The sequence below is a fragment of the Mustela erminea genome, chromosome 12 (genome assembly GCF_009829155.1).
Source record: "Mustela erminea isolate mMusErm1 chromosome 12, mMusErm1.Pri, whole genome shotgun sequence".
NCBI lineage: Eukaryota > Metazoa > Chordata > Mammalia > Carnivora > Mustelidae > Mustela > Mustela erminea.
Window position 1 is genome coordinate 86,416,127 of NC_045625.1, and position 14,956 is coordinate 86,431,082.

General features: G+C 39.9%; 1 protein-coding gene across 12 annotated transcripts in view; it reads right to left on the bottom strand.

Annotated features, from left to right (window-relative positions):
- Positions 1-14,956, bottom strand: part of RFX3 (regulatory factor X3) — a 285,682-nt gene that overhangs the window by 41,017 nt on the left and 229,709 nt on the right. For all 12 annotated transcript variants that reach the window (XM_032308681.1, XM_032308683.1, XM_032308674.1 and 9 more), the window contains 5 exons: positions 13,331-13,443; positions 8,957-9,072; positions 8,367-8,521; positions 4,216-4,313; positions 822-971 (listed from right to left, as the gene is read on the bottom strand). In XM_032308681.1, coding sequence (XP_032164572.1) covers positions 822-971; positions 4,216-4,313; positions 8,367-8,521; positions 8,957-9,072; positions 13,331-13,443 — 632 coding nt within the window. The remainder of the gene's footprint in view (positions 1-821; positions 972-4,215; positions 4,314-8,366; positions 8,522-8,956; positions 9,073-13,330; positions 13,444-14,956) is intronic.

The following is a 14,956-nucleotide window of genomic DNA, read 5'->3' on the forward strand; positions in this document are numbered from 1 at the left end:
TATAAGTAAATAGTTTGATCGCAAGGTTAAAATACCTTTTTTTTTTCCATTGGGACAAACAAAGAGCCAAATATATTGCTCCTAATTCTTTGCAAATGAAGAAGTTTTTACAGATGCTCTGAAATAGTTTCTAAGTGTTCTTAGTTCTTTCAAGGGCACTATTTTTTTTTTTTAAGATTTTATTTATTTATTTATTTATTTGAGACAGAGAGAGAAAGAGCGAGAAAGAGCGAGAGTGAGCGAGCACGCCAAGTAGGGAGGCAGGTCAGAGGGAGAGGGGATCCCTGCTGAGCAAGGAGCCCAGTGCAGGGCTGGATCCCAGGGCCCTGAGATCATGACGTGAGCCAAAGGCAGGCACTTAACCTACTGAGCCACCCAGGCACCTCAAGGTGGGGAACTATTAAAACATGAATCTCTTGTGTGTTGCAACACAAAGGACTTCATGTATTACTAAATATGTAACAATTATCTCAGATCGATGTGATAAGGTGGGAAGGGGAAAGCCGAGAGCAGTTAAGCAACTTGTCCAAGATTGGAGAGCTAGCAGATGGAAGAGTTTAATCTCTGGCCTGCCTAACTTCCATGACTGTGACTGTCCTGACCAATAATTAGCAAACCCTGCTGACAGACATCACATCGAGTACAATACATCTCAGCAGACTACGAGACAGACGAGCAGTAAAGTCCCGGCTGAGTCAGATTCCCCTCTTTCAGGACACAGGACCACAGATGCTGTCTGTGCCTTGATGAAATGTAGGAAAGAGCAAGAAAAAATGGGGTGTCTTTCCTTGCAAGAGATATTCTGAAAGAAAGCAGAGTACCTGGACATTGGCAAAGTCGACACGGTTGAGGTCATTGAGCATCTGGTTGATCTGGGAAGTGTTCTGGAGCACTGCACGAGCTGCCTGGGCCAGGTGATTGAGCGATGTGTATCTTCGCAGAGTCTGGGCAAAGGCACTTACAGCGGCAACCTGGAAAGAAATCCCATCAAAATTGGGTAGCTTTCCATTCCAGGAAAAGAGACCGCCGCAATTTTCAATTCTTTATTCCCTTGCCAAATTGTAACTGCTTCCCTCTGATACTTAGATCGAACTCATTTCGTGGTAGAGGTTACTTGTAAATTATAGCATTTAAATCTCAAAACCAAGTATTATTTTCCTTTTGAGTAGGTAGAGGTCAAGACTAAAACAAACTCCCATCTTCTTCAACATCTGAGTGCAGCATTAATTAAACCAGTCTTGCAAGAAATGACTTTGTCTAGGGAAGCAGGAAAAGTGTTGATTTTCATGTCTCTTTTACTCTCTGTAGAACCGTCGATATAAACTCAGTAATACCATTTTTCCCCCTTTTTATTTGGGAAACCGAAATGTACCATCTCACTTTTTTAAATGGATAAAAGATTTTTACGGTCTTCAGAGCACTGTCATTCAGATTCGCTCTTACGGCTTTTATTTTAGAGAAGGTGTTTTTCGTATTAGCAAATACATAGCCAATAAACTTATCAGACATCAGCAACAAGAATTCTTTTGCACAATCGGGATTTCAGTACAAGAGCCAGCCACGATTTCTCCATTTGCTCCTCGACATCTACTTGTCATTCTTCTCCAGACTCCTCTGCCCAGGAAGGCTGCCCTGAATGGACTACATTAAGCACTGCCCTTACATTTTTTTTTTTTTTTAAAGATTTACTTATTTATTTATTTGACAGACAGAGATCACAAGTAGGCAGAGAGGCAGGCAGAGAGAGAGGAGAGGAGGAAGCAGGCTCCCCACCGAGCAGAGAGCCTGACATGGGGCTCGATCCCAGGTCCCTGGGATCATGACCCGAGCCAAAGGCAGAGGCTTTAACCCACTGAGCCACCCAGGTGCCCCTGCCCTTACATTTTGGCTTCCAGTCGGGTTTGGCCAATGATACGCAGTGGGAAGAACAGAACGATGCGGGGGATAAAGAGTGATCACAGAATTTATTCCCCTACAACCTCTGCTCTCTCCGTGTTTTGGCAAAGCTTGCTTTCTTGGACTAAGGCCACACAGTCCTTGAGGGAAGGAGATGATGTCCTAATGCCATAACTTTTACCTCTTTCCCCTTCAGATCTAGGGAAGCTCATGTCTCCCCACTGTTGCCAGCCCCAGGGTGATTTACCATTCCTGAGTTTTCTTAACTGCTCACAGCTTTGGGAATAGACCCTTCTTAAATTCTTTTCAGTTATTCTCCCCTTGGATCTACCATTTGCTTCCTGCTGAGACCCTCAATGAAACAGGTTACACTGAAAGATAGCAAAGATAATGTAAAAAAAAAAAAAAAAAGTCTAGGTAAATATCTAAATCTCACAATCTCATGGAAATCTGTCACATGCACAGTAAATCTAATGAGCATTTTTAACATATCTGCGGGACTGCAGGTCATGTCATTAGGTGACAAGTGGTATGTAAGAAGCAGCTGATTCAACAGTCTTGTCCAGGGTGTTCAAAAGTCAAAGGATGCTCTGTCTTAACAGTGAGATGTTTGGGGACTATATGGAAGTTGGAAGAGGTCTTACAATTTTTTCCATTTCTGTGGTTTCTATTAACCAAGGACAAACTGAGTGCCAGACACCATGCTCAGTGCCTCACATATATCATCTGAACTCTCATAACTGTCACATGGGACACACATCGTGACTTAAAGGGGTGAAGCAGATGGCTCAAGGTTGCACCGAAACTATGTTACGGTGGTGGGGCAGATTTGATAGCAAGGGCCTGTCATAACCAGATTAGGCTCTTTCCTCTGTTGGGGCAGATTATTTTCATTGATTGAGTGCTCAGATGAAAACAGGCTGTACATGAGTGACAGAAGAAAAGCAGAAGACACTGTCCCCCAAGGCAGATCATCCGCATCAACTCGGGGGACCAATGAAATTGGCCAATATTGCAAGTAGATTGCTACTACATTCACTTCAATAATACTGGGAAGGAAGGTGCTTTCAGCTGTTTGAAGTACTAATGTGAATATGACTAAGTCAGCAAACTGGAAAGCATTCCTGGAACCATCATAATCAAACAGTACCTCCTTCCTTTGCCCACCTCAATGTGGCACTCTAGAACTTTCTGCAATGATGGTCATTCTCTGTATGTGTGCTGCCAACTATGGTAGCCACTGGCCACATGGAGCTGTGGTACACCTGAAACATAGCTAGCTAGTGTGGCTGGAGAACTAAAACTTTAACTTAAATTAAATTTCAGATTCAAATTTAAATAGCCACTGTGACTCCTCTTATTGCATTTACAGCATAGTTCTAGAGCAGTGGTCTAAGGTGAGCATATCCATGAAACGTCCCTGCTGTGTATTTTATTTTTTTTGTTTGTTTGTTTTTTCTGTATGTTTTGGAAAGCGATACTGCAAATCTTAGGTCAAAGCAGAAGGAACTAGGAGTGACTTGTGTTCCCAAAGAGACCTGTCAGTTACAAGAAAGTCAACTTATCGACTGTGTCCTCACACTGAAAGACAAGCTGTACGGCTGAGGACAGTGGACATAGCCATTGAGAAAAAGCCAGAAATGTAACTTTTGATACAAAGTTTAGACAGAATCAGTCTGATCTTGCCATAGGATACGTTCACAGACTAACTTAAAGTAACAAAGTGAGCAGGGCACACAGTGGAGATCACAAGTCATATCTGTAGCCATACAACCCACATTCCAGATAAACACTGGCAATTATGAGATAACTGCTCACTTTAAGAAATGACTCCTTGATTCACAAAAGCATTCTCCAGTGTTCAAAAAAAAAAATCCTGAAAATCAAAAGGATATTAACTGTACATGAACGTTTCACATTACAAATGAGTGTAGTTCAGGACTTAAAAAAAAAAAAAATTTAAAACTCCCTCAAGTGGAAACTATTCGAACACTCAGGGCTCTTCTTTTTCATTTTTGAAATTAATGATAAATACACTAAAATTTATCTGAAATATACACTTTGGAAAAGGGCTTACAAATACTCCACACTTAAAACACTTTTTTAGTTTCTTCGGAAGGAGTAATATCAAACACCATCTCTCGTGCACGTTCTCGATTACATGGTTATAAAGCCCAAGTAGAAAAAAAAGTTTGAAAAAGCTCAGTATATTCTGATACCAACATTGTAAATGACACCATTTAACAGGACAGATCTAAACTCCACAGCTCAGAACAATTTCCTAAAAACAGAAGAAAAGGCAAACACATTCTAACTTACCTTGGTTTGTATCATTCTCTGTGGGATATTGTTCATGGCATTGGAAAGCCAACCTTCAAGGCTTTTTGCAAAATTTCGAATGGCTTGGGTCAAGGCACCTAAATGTTGAAGAATAAAAGCAGAACGAAAAAGACACCAAAGGATGTTAATCTTTATTCCAGGGGAAGAGAAAAACATGCATACATGACATCTGATATCGCACAGATCTTATACTGTCCTCACTGAAGAGACTTTTATTTTAAATACAATTCCTAACTTTGAAAGCATCCAAGAATTGCATTTTGGGCTTTTTTGTTTGGTTTGGTTTGGTTTTAAACTTGTTTTGTTCCCAGATATTTATGATACTTAGTCAGGAAATGCAAACATTCAAACATTTTTGCTGATAGCAACATATACCAGTTGTGAATATACGTGTGGAATTTTCTACCTTAGACAAAACAGCCTTCGCTAGCAGCTTAATGCTCAAGGGCTAAGTATTTTCTTTGTAAATTCTTCGTCCTGACTTTTCAAGCTCTAAATCTATTTTCCTTTCTTTAGTTAAAAAGGAAACAAGGCAAAGCTTTCTCCCTTTCTCTACACATCTGTCCGTTCTAGAATAGACTCGGGGAGTGGTTCTCTCTTACTCTGGTTGAAAAGTAAGGTAAAAATTAGAATTGCCTGACTTGAAAATTTCAGACAACTATTCACCATTTCACTTGGTAGGCAGAGATAAAAGATCAGGGTGATATAATTGCTGTCCCCAGAGACCAGTATTCTAAAGAGATTCCTAAAACAGTCCATTCCGTATTCTTCCCCTATCTGTTAAGATCTGAAAGAGGACTGGGTCCCACGAGAGTAGTTTTTATGGTGGTCATAAAATGACTAGAAGCATCAACAGTTACCAGGAATGACTACAACTATTTTCCAAGAAGGGACCTGCTTCCTGAGATGGGTTGTATAATATAATAAGCAGAGAATTTTTCGCTTGGTCAACAAGTCATTCAGTATTTTACTTCATCTGTACCCAAGGCTCCCCAGTGTAGGGAGTGGTTTCAGACATTTAATAGTTAAGTGTTTAAAACACCCACAACAGGAAAGAAAGCTCTGTGGGTTCCCTCTAATGTGGTAGACATTATAATTTGGAGTCTCCTACAAGAAACCCGGAAGTTACATTTTTCTCCAAAGCTCCCAAGAATATTAATATTGATGCTGGGATTAAATTTCTTGGTTTTTCTTCCTGCGCTCAAATGAGTCTGACATGCTTCTCTAATACTTTTGGTAAAGCAGGGCTAGAAATAATTTCGCTTGCCCAAGTTGCTTGTGAAAGATACAAATTGTAATGACCCAGTCATAAAAACAATTGATTTTTAAAATCATTTTTTTTTTCCAACTGGCCAAATGACAGAAGAGAGGTTGAAATGACTAAATTTTGAAGAAGTATCGACTCTTAACCATGACAATCATCTACTGGAAACACTGAGTTGGAAATTTCTTGAGAACTCATCTTGTGAAATTTCCAAAGCTTCCCACTTGAGCCAAAAAAGAAAAAAAGAAAGAAAAATATTCTTCTGCTGTCTTACGTACTAGAACCATGGAGGGCGGGCATGGATGGAAATGAAAAAGAGTGAAAAAAAATTTAACGACCCTTTTTGAAACTCGGGAAAATTTTGTTCAAAATTCAACTTTGCTATCTGTATTTTGCATGTTTTCTACTATTAATATGTAATAATTATTTGATCTGCATAAAAAAACCCCAAGAACTAAGAGAAGTTACTTTAAAAAAAAAAATACTGAGTATGGGTCTTGTTTTATCTAGATAAATTTGATGCTGGGAAGATCATAAGATAAAAAGATTTTTTTTTAATCACATGACTATAAGTTTTTACTTTCTTGTATTAAATGACATTTGGGGCCACTTTTACGTATACTCGTAATTGTACATAAGTGTTACCAGTTGAGTTCTTATACAATTCTTACACTTAACTGCTTTTCATTTTCAGATAAATGTATTTTAGAATATAGTAGCTTCAAGCTGACTTCAAATTAGTGTGATATGCAGACTTTTTTTGGCTAAAAAAAGGAATCCCATCTGGACAGTAAATGGTAGAGTGAAGTACTAGTAGCCAGGAAAATATAATTTTTAAAAATAAAATTAAGTTTGCTCTCTCTATAGGGATTTGTGTCAGATCAAATTGTGCAGATTGACTCTGACAACTTTTTCTCATGAATGGATGGTTTAAAATTTAAAACTATTCCACAGCTAACTTGTCTCAACCAGCTTGTGATTTTATATTAAAATGTACACGATCAGAAGATAGCTATTTAAGCTGTATTTTAAGCTTTGTTTTGTGAGGTCTTCTTATAGAATCAGAATTAAATTTTTAAATGTACATTGTAGGCTAGCACATTAATGTCCCTTATAATGTTACAGAAACTCTGAAATTATGGTCATCTGTAAATTCCTGAAGTTGAGTTGTCTGTTAAAAGTAGAGACAGACTTCCTGACAGAATAAATTGGTTTTTGAATCAAAATTTGCAAAAACATAAAGAAAGAAAGAAAAAAGAAAGGTCAAGTGTATTGTGCACTTAAAATTATGAGGCTGAGAGTCTCATAATATAACGGATACATGATTTAGGTTAGGGAACTGTTGACTGCACAAGTCCTGTGGTATAACAGAAGCAAAAGATTTCAGAATTTTTTAATGAAGTTGATGTTGTTGATTCACCTCAAACAAGAAAGAGCTCACAGGTATCTCTTCTTGTACATCATGAGAAAAATGGTACTTGGGGCAGGGGGCAAAGATGTCACAGGCTAAGGAGCCAGCCCTACACAACTTCTCTTAAAAATCTCCAGAGATTATCACTCAGGGCACAGGGAGCAGGAGAAAAACAAGGAAAATCGAGATTCTGAAACGTACATCGGTAGAGAATACATGCATGGAAGTGTTCCATGACAACATCACTTTTAATCAACTGTCAGGAAACGTGGTGCAGAGAGACTGGAAAATATTACCAGTTTATAAAAATGTGAGACACTGATGGTTGGATTTCTTTTTTTTTTAAAACTTATTTCTAGAGCCATGTAAACGTGTTCATCGATATTACATGTAAACGAGCGGCTAAGCATGTATTTCAAGATGGTGGGAAACATACGAAAACACTCCTATCTCCCACTGTTGTTTGTCGTATTGAGAAAAAAGAAAGCATAGACATACAAATGCTGGTATCTTCACCTTTTCTTCTAGTAACGCCTTCCTTCATGTTTTGTTATGATTTAATATAAATCATCAGTGAACAGTGCACTTGAAGTACACAGTTGCCAATTTCATGAGCTATGAGACTGCTTTTACCTTGTTAATGTCACTGCGGAGTGGAAACTCTGTCCCATTTCTTTAAAAGCTAAGGGCACTAGGTGCTCATGAAGATGTCGGCATAAAATCCTTCCAACTGCCTCGGACACAAGCATCCATACTAGCGTTTATATTGACACTTGCACAAATAGTTTCATTGGTCACAAGGTAGTTTCATCAACATCACAGAAAAAAATTCATCTAGCTTATCTATGTAACTCCTATTTGCCTCCCGGTGGGAATACAATCCAGAGACTTTTTGCTCACCATGCCAGTTAACCGTTTACTGCTAATGGAACTGCATTTGTAGTTCTCAAGATGACGGACGGGACAAAGTAAACGCTTTTATATAGGAATTCAACTTCAGTGGAAACCAAGCTAAATTCATTTCGATTCAAAAGCAACCATGAAAGAGGCTGGTCTACAGATTTCAAAAACTTTTGGCTTTATGAAGGAAACTGTGTCCTTGGGTAGAATAATCTTTACAAGGTTGCCTGGCCTGGGAGTGTTCTTGCAATTAGTTATCGGGGGCTGTAACACCCATAGGTTGTCTTTTCTGTCGAAAAGAAAATAAATGATTGGAGAACAGATTTTTTTTTTTTTTTTTTTTGCCCGGTTCCCTACAGTTTTGCTCTAGGCTGCTTTCATGCAAAACTCTTGTGTTGCATGTTTCTTTTCTTTTCTCTCCTTTTTTTTTTTTTTTTTAAATTGGCAAATCTAAATGAGATTAGAATCACCCTAGATTGCAACGTCACTTTCCCAAACTACTTGGGTGGAATGTATGAGAACAAAAGCATCCGTACTCGTCTGCATTTAACTTACTAGGAATAGGTCTAAGCACGTCGGGGATGAGAATCTCCACCAAAGCCTGGTACATCCCATGGTCACAGTTACACATCCATTTCAGGATAGACTCATGTTTGCACAGAGTTATCAGCTTTGCTTTCGGAAGTCGACTTTCTATTTCACTCAGATTGCTGGTGTGAATAAATGTAGCAAATGAATAGATGGCAAATGAGGATAAAAAAGAAAATGGACTTTAAAAATAGTTTTAGTTTAGCAAATATCACTGAGGTTAGAACTACACCACCACTGCCCTGGCGCCCTGCGGCCGGATACACACAACAGTCCCCCAGAGCTGCCGAGGCGCCATCACACTCGGACGGTATGAAGGGCAGATACGATACTCATTCCCTGAGGATGAAATAGCTCTGCCACGGTCCCCCAGATCGATCAAAATGGGAGCTACGACACACACACGGAAGCCTCGAGAGAGCGGTTTGTGGTTCATCTCAATCTATTCATTTAATGTTATCAGGTAAGGTTCACAACTGGTATACAGATCTCTCATTTATTAACTGTGACATCTACTCAGCCATGAACGTGAATCGGAAAAGCCTATTGATTCTGACCTTGATTCAGTGAGGGTAGTGCCGTCGGTCGGAGTCGAGGGAGAATAGCGCCAGAATGTTTGCCACAGTTTCTCTATCAGGCTAAATTGAAGATTCACAACAACGTCCAATATTGCCTAAAAAAAAACCCAAAAACAAAACCGAACGGTCATCAGAGTTGCCTCACGACGCCGCTGATGGGGCTGGTGAGGAGCGTGTGGCGTACCGGGACGGAGATGGGGAGCGCGGCTGCGGAGCGGCGGCTGCACGTGAAACTGGGGGGCATTCTGCCGATGGCAGCTCAGGCAGGGAGAAGAGAACTCTGGGAAGGCCAGTGGCATGACGTGTATTCCCCCAGCACGGCCTCATATCCTTGCGTTACCCTCTCTTTTTCTCGCTCACTTCCCTTCCTCTCCATTGTCTTCTCTTACTTTTCTTCCACTCCTTTCCACGCTGCTTCCTCCTGCCTCCACGACGGCAGCTGCTCTTCCCCTTCTTAGACCCAGAAGGACACAGTCCCCAGGGGGCCAGGGGCGCTCATGGCCATCCAAGAGCGCAGAAGTGACGGGTGTGGAGCTGGCGGTGCGGGGCGGACAAGGGCCAAGGCTAAACGTGCCTGTCCTGGGGCTGATGACCATGATTCCAGAATGTTCCCAGTCAACCAGAGGCTGGGGCAGGAACCACGACGGGGCTGGCCTTCAGAGGACAGTGTCCGTCTGGGCAGAAAAAGGGCGCCTCTGCGGTCAAGCCAGGCCTTCGCTTCAATCCTCCCTCTGCTCCTCTTCAGACAGCAGCTTTGAGACTACTCCCTCTCTAACCTTGGACGCAAGGCCCTCATCTCCTTCATTTTCTCTCCTAGAACCATTTCCCAGCTGCACCAAAGATATTTTTTTATGATTCTAAAATTTGCCCCTTCATTAAATTTTGATGATCATATTTAATTTCCCCCTGTCATTGCAATTAGTTTATAAATTTGCCTTCAGATAAAAGCAGTCGGAAAACCAAAGAATAACTTGTTTGTGCAAAGAACATGTGATTCTGTGATTATTTTGGGCATAAAAGACAGAAGTCATCAGCATAACGTGTTTGGTGTCGTCAGCACTGAGAATGAGGACAGGTAAAACAGCCCCAGCAAGATCCACAAAATTCCTAGAAGGAAGGAGACCACTGGCGGCAACCAAGAGAGCCAATCTGGGTATCCAAGGCAAAAATCGGAAAACTGTTAACTCCCTAGTTCTAGAGTCTGTGAAACCCGTGTAGGTCTCTGGACCTCTGCAGGGTACAGAGAATAATGGATTTTCTATATAAACACACCCTGAGACCAAGTCAAACATCAAGCAAAACATGTTTGGGAGCATGTTAATTAACACTTTTCATCCTTTGATATCAGGAACAATAAAAGATGCAAGTGTTAAGCCTTGAAATTAAAAGGCAGACAGATGGCCCTCCTCCCAGGCAAAAACGTTCTCAAGGAGGAAATTATTATTTTTTAAAGCTTTATTTATTTATTTTGAGGGAGAGAGGGAGAGAGAAAGAGCATGAGTGAGCAAGCACAGGGGAGGGGAGGGCAGAGGGGAGTGAGACAGAACGTTAGCAGACTCCATGCTGACCAGAGAGCCAGACTCAAGGCTGGATTGTCAGGACCCTGAGATCGTGACCTGACCCAAAACCAAGAGTTGGGTCCCTAAACCGACTGTGCCACCCAGGCACCCCAAGGCAAATTATTACACTCCTTTCCCAATTGTACCTTAGGCACATTCCAGGTGATACCTATTAATAAAGCAACTATTAATGCCATATATAATACCTACATATCTCTATCTAAGAGATCGCTGTAAGAAAGCTAAGCTTTTATAAAAATAAAACCAATTACCGTTGCAGCAACTTGTATGGAAAATTCTACTTGTGCCTTCCATAAAAAAACTAGTGATACTTATAAAACAGCTTTGATAAGCAAATTGTGAGAATTCCAGAAAAAAAAAAACAGGCAAAATAGGTAGATTAATCTTTCTTAAAAACATAAACGGTATAGAATATGAAAAAAAAATAAGGCAAGGGAAGAATTCAGTGCATCTTACATGTGGTCTCTCTCCAAATTAAATAATCTCAAATAATTCTTTTGAAAAGGACATTCACATCAGCCTCGCTTGAGACATTTTTACAAATGAATAAAACATTTTACCATTTGTCCACCTACTTTCAAATATGTTCAGACTAAAATATATAGGCAAATGTATTTTTAAATAATCCTTATTGTACTGCCTTAGGGCAAGTGACTATTTACAGGACAGGATATGAGTCTGAACACCTGCACTTCAAAAGTTTGGAAGTTTGACATGAAAAAAAAAAAATTGGAATTCTTCCTTATCATACAATTGGAGTTTCTTTTCCATGCCTCATGAGAGATGGCATGAATGCTGGTGGTCCTGAAATAAGTGGGGATCATTCATTCTCTGGGCTCCGTGGACTGCCATTTCCCACAAAGACTGATTAGCACATGCCACTGTGTCTCTTCACACAGACTATTCCTGAATGTGGGTGCGCTAATGTAATTTTTGCAATCCGGAAGGTGATGCCATCTTTCATCTTCCTGGTGGAGTTTTCCACTTCGAATAAGCTTACTGGACATTCGTTAGTAATATAAATAAACCCTCCTCCTATTTATATTTTGAACAAATAAAAGAAACTTAAACCCAAATTATATCTGTATAGGCTGGTTTGCTTAAAGCAAGATTCACCTGAACACAGAGACATGAGAAATTGCTTAGAAAATCTTTATATAAATCTTTATTGAAGATACATGATAATCACGTCCCAAAGAAAGATTTTTTTTTTTTTTTTTTTGAGATACATAAGGTTCATCCAGAAATTCTCTAATGTTGGGAGAGGCACAGGACTTAAAGGGAGATGAGTATTAAGAGTCTTTCATCGTTCCGGAAAATGTTGGGAACAAACCGGCAGGACATGTTGGAAAACACTTTTGGCACATGGTTTGTTAAGAAAGAGAGAACTCGCCCTTGGTTGGTAATAATCCAGCCCCCTTGACAATACAAGCACTCTGATGCACTCAAGCAGTGTGTATTTCTGGAGTGGGGAAAAAAAAAAATCTGTGAATTCTCTGAGCGGAGATGTTCCACTGCATACTGCATTGTCAGCAGGCAGGACGACTGCCCGTGAAACCCCAAGGAGTACCTTTTACCTCTAAGCAGATCACAAATAGCCCTGGAATAAAGGTACTTAAATTCTAAACAGACTCCTCTTTCAAAAGGAGAAGCCTTTGTTGCAATCTGTTCTGCCCTTTCCACCAGGGGCGCTGCAGGTGTATTAAAAGGCTGGCTTGGAGAGGGGTCACCTCTTGGAGGCGATGAGCCAGTTCCAGTGGGGAATACTCAGAAAAAGAAGTAGAAGCAGAGATGGGAAACACCCAGAGAAACTTTAATTAACCACAAAAACAAAACAGAACTAGAGCCTCCATAATCCCTCAATAACCTCAATAACATCTAAAATGCTCCATTAAACATTTCTAGGATGTATCTTTTTCTTTTCCCTCTTTTTAAAAGATTACTTATTTATTGAGGTCATCTCCACTCACAACCTGGGGCTTGAATTCATGACCCCGGGGTCAAAAGTCGCATGCTCTTCTGACCCAGCAAGGCAGCCCTCCAGAAAATATATATATATATATATATATATATATATTTTTTTTTTTTTTTTCAGAAAATATTTTGGACAGAAATACACAGTTAATGGTGTAAAATTCAAAAGGTTAAAAGGGATCTTGGGAAATTAATTCTCTTCCACTGACTCCCACTCATCCAGTCTCCATCACAAAGGCAACTACCATTAACACACTGAACATTTTGTTCTTTCTGCTGGAGATTTCTATACATGTTTTTTTTCACTCGAAAGATAGTATACGACACATGCTGCTTTACATCTTACTTTTCCCTTAAAAATAAACCCTAGAACTCTGGAACTCAGTCCGCAGGAGTATATCTACAAGGGTCTGTTATTTTTAATGGCTGCATAGTACTCTACAGACTGTACGATGTTTTATTTACTCAGCTGCCTTTTAGATGTGGAAGCTACAACCAATCTTTTGCACTAAAAACAATAATGCAACAAGTTCACTTATATTCACCCATATTTTCTAGGGTATGTACCTAAAATGGAATTGCCGCGTCCAAGGATTCTGATTAGGAGATGCTAAGAAGATGGGCAGTAAAATGCATTCTCCCTTTCCCACAGCCCTCAGTTCTTCAGTCTGAAGAACTTCTGACTTATGACTTATGAACCAACTTCCCCTGTCCTTTAGGGATAAGTTGGATTATTTTGTTTTAGCAAGCTGTCTGGCCAAACTTAGCGTGCATTCCTACTGTGTTTGAGAAAACTTACCTCACAGTGCTCTCGATAAAGACTCTGCAGTGACTTGATATCCTCAAAGGTAGTACCATCTGGCAGAGAAGAGATTTCAACTTCTCCAAACTCTGGAAGTGCTCGAGATGCATCTGTTGCCATGACAACACAACAGGGAAAAAAAAAAAAACAAACAAACTATTGTGGATTGTGGCAATTACAGATTAATGAGGAGAAATTTAAGATAGACTAAGAAAGGAAAAAAAAAAAACAAATGTGAAGGCCAGAGTCCAACGATTAAGAACTTTTCATAGTAGTATTCTTCAAACAAAAATGTAGCAACATCATCGGTATAAAAGAATAGAGGAGGAATGTGAAAATTGTGGAGGAACTAAATGTGATTTCACTACTGTTATACTGGAAATAACATACCATAATGTCTCTCAACACAGGACCCCAGTTGAAAGGAAAATATCTCAAGCTGGCCAGTATTGATTTTAGTTATTTTATTATTATGTTACTTAAGAATTAATAAAAAAATAAACCTGGCTTTACACTCATTATGCTCATACTTCCTGTATCATCGTAAGCCAAAAAGCTACAGAATGAACCCAAATAGAACTACAAAAATCACACGAAACGTAACAACATGAATTTGACAGGACGGATGCTGCGGCTGTCCTGTGACTGAATTACCTCTTGCAGCATGAATGTGGCATTGACCGCCGCAGCCCAGATCTTCTGAACTCAGCAGGCCTCTACCAACAGGTACTTCCTGGTGGCGGGTTCCCCTATTACTCTTCTGTATTCAAACGAGCTGTGGAACCTTCCTCCACACAGAGCACGGGACACCATTTAGCCTTCCCTTGGGATGCATTACAGAATTTGTGTAATCTACATAGTAAGTCTCTCCCTGTTCTTTTCTCGTGGGCTCGGATATCAGGACACTTTGGTGCCTGCCTGCTTTATCATAAATTCAAATACAAATGTGTGAACTAAAACCGCACAACAGTAATCGTTCTCCTCTTCTAGATAACCCAGAATACGTGTTTATTATTTCTTTACAGATTTGAATTGAAATAAAAATACAGGATTAGAAAACAAAATTAAAACCCTCTTTTGAGAGTTCGAAGCTTTCAAGAGTGTCCGGGGAGGTCTCCAGTTTGGGAAGGGCTGCCATCATGTTTTCAACTTCAGTAGCTATTTTGACTTGAGCGTCCTTTTTGGCTGTTTGTCAGAAGGGGCACACAGACAAACACACACGCAACCTAGACACTTGTGCACTCTTTGGTGGCTTCTATTTATCTTGATCTGTTGTACGGAATCTACGCATGTTCATCTCTAGAAAAGCTGTCGATTGCAGTGCCAACCCTTGCACTGGTAGCTATGACCACAATAAGCAGAATGTTCAAGTTCTACTTCCCCACTCTTTAAATGAAAAGCAACACATAAACCATCTACGGAATTACAAAAATAGGATATATTGTGCTCAGTTTAAAAGAATAGCTTTTTTAAAGTTTATAGGAACTTCTTTTTTTTCTAACCTGAGACCACACATTTGCAACTTTATACATAGGAAAGGAGAATTCTTGGGGGCCCCTGAAGTTGGGTACTGAAAGTAAACACAACTTTGATCATGAAAGCCCAATTAATACAAATTCCTCA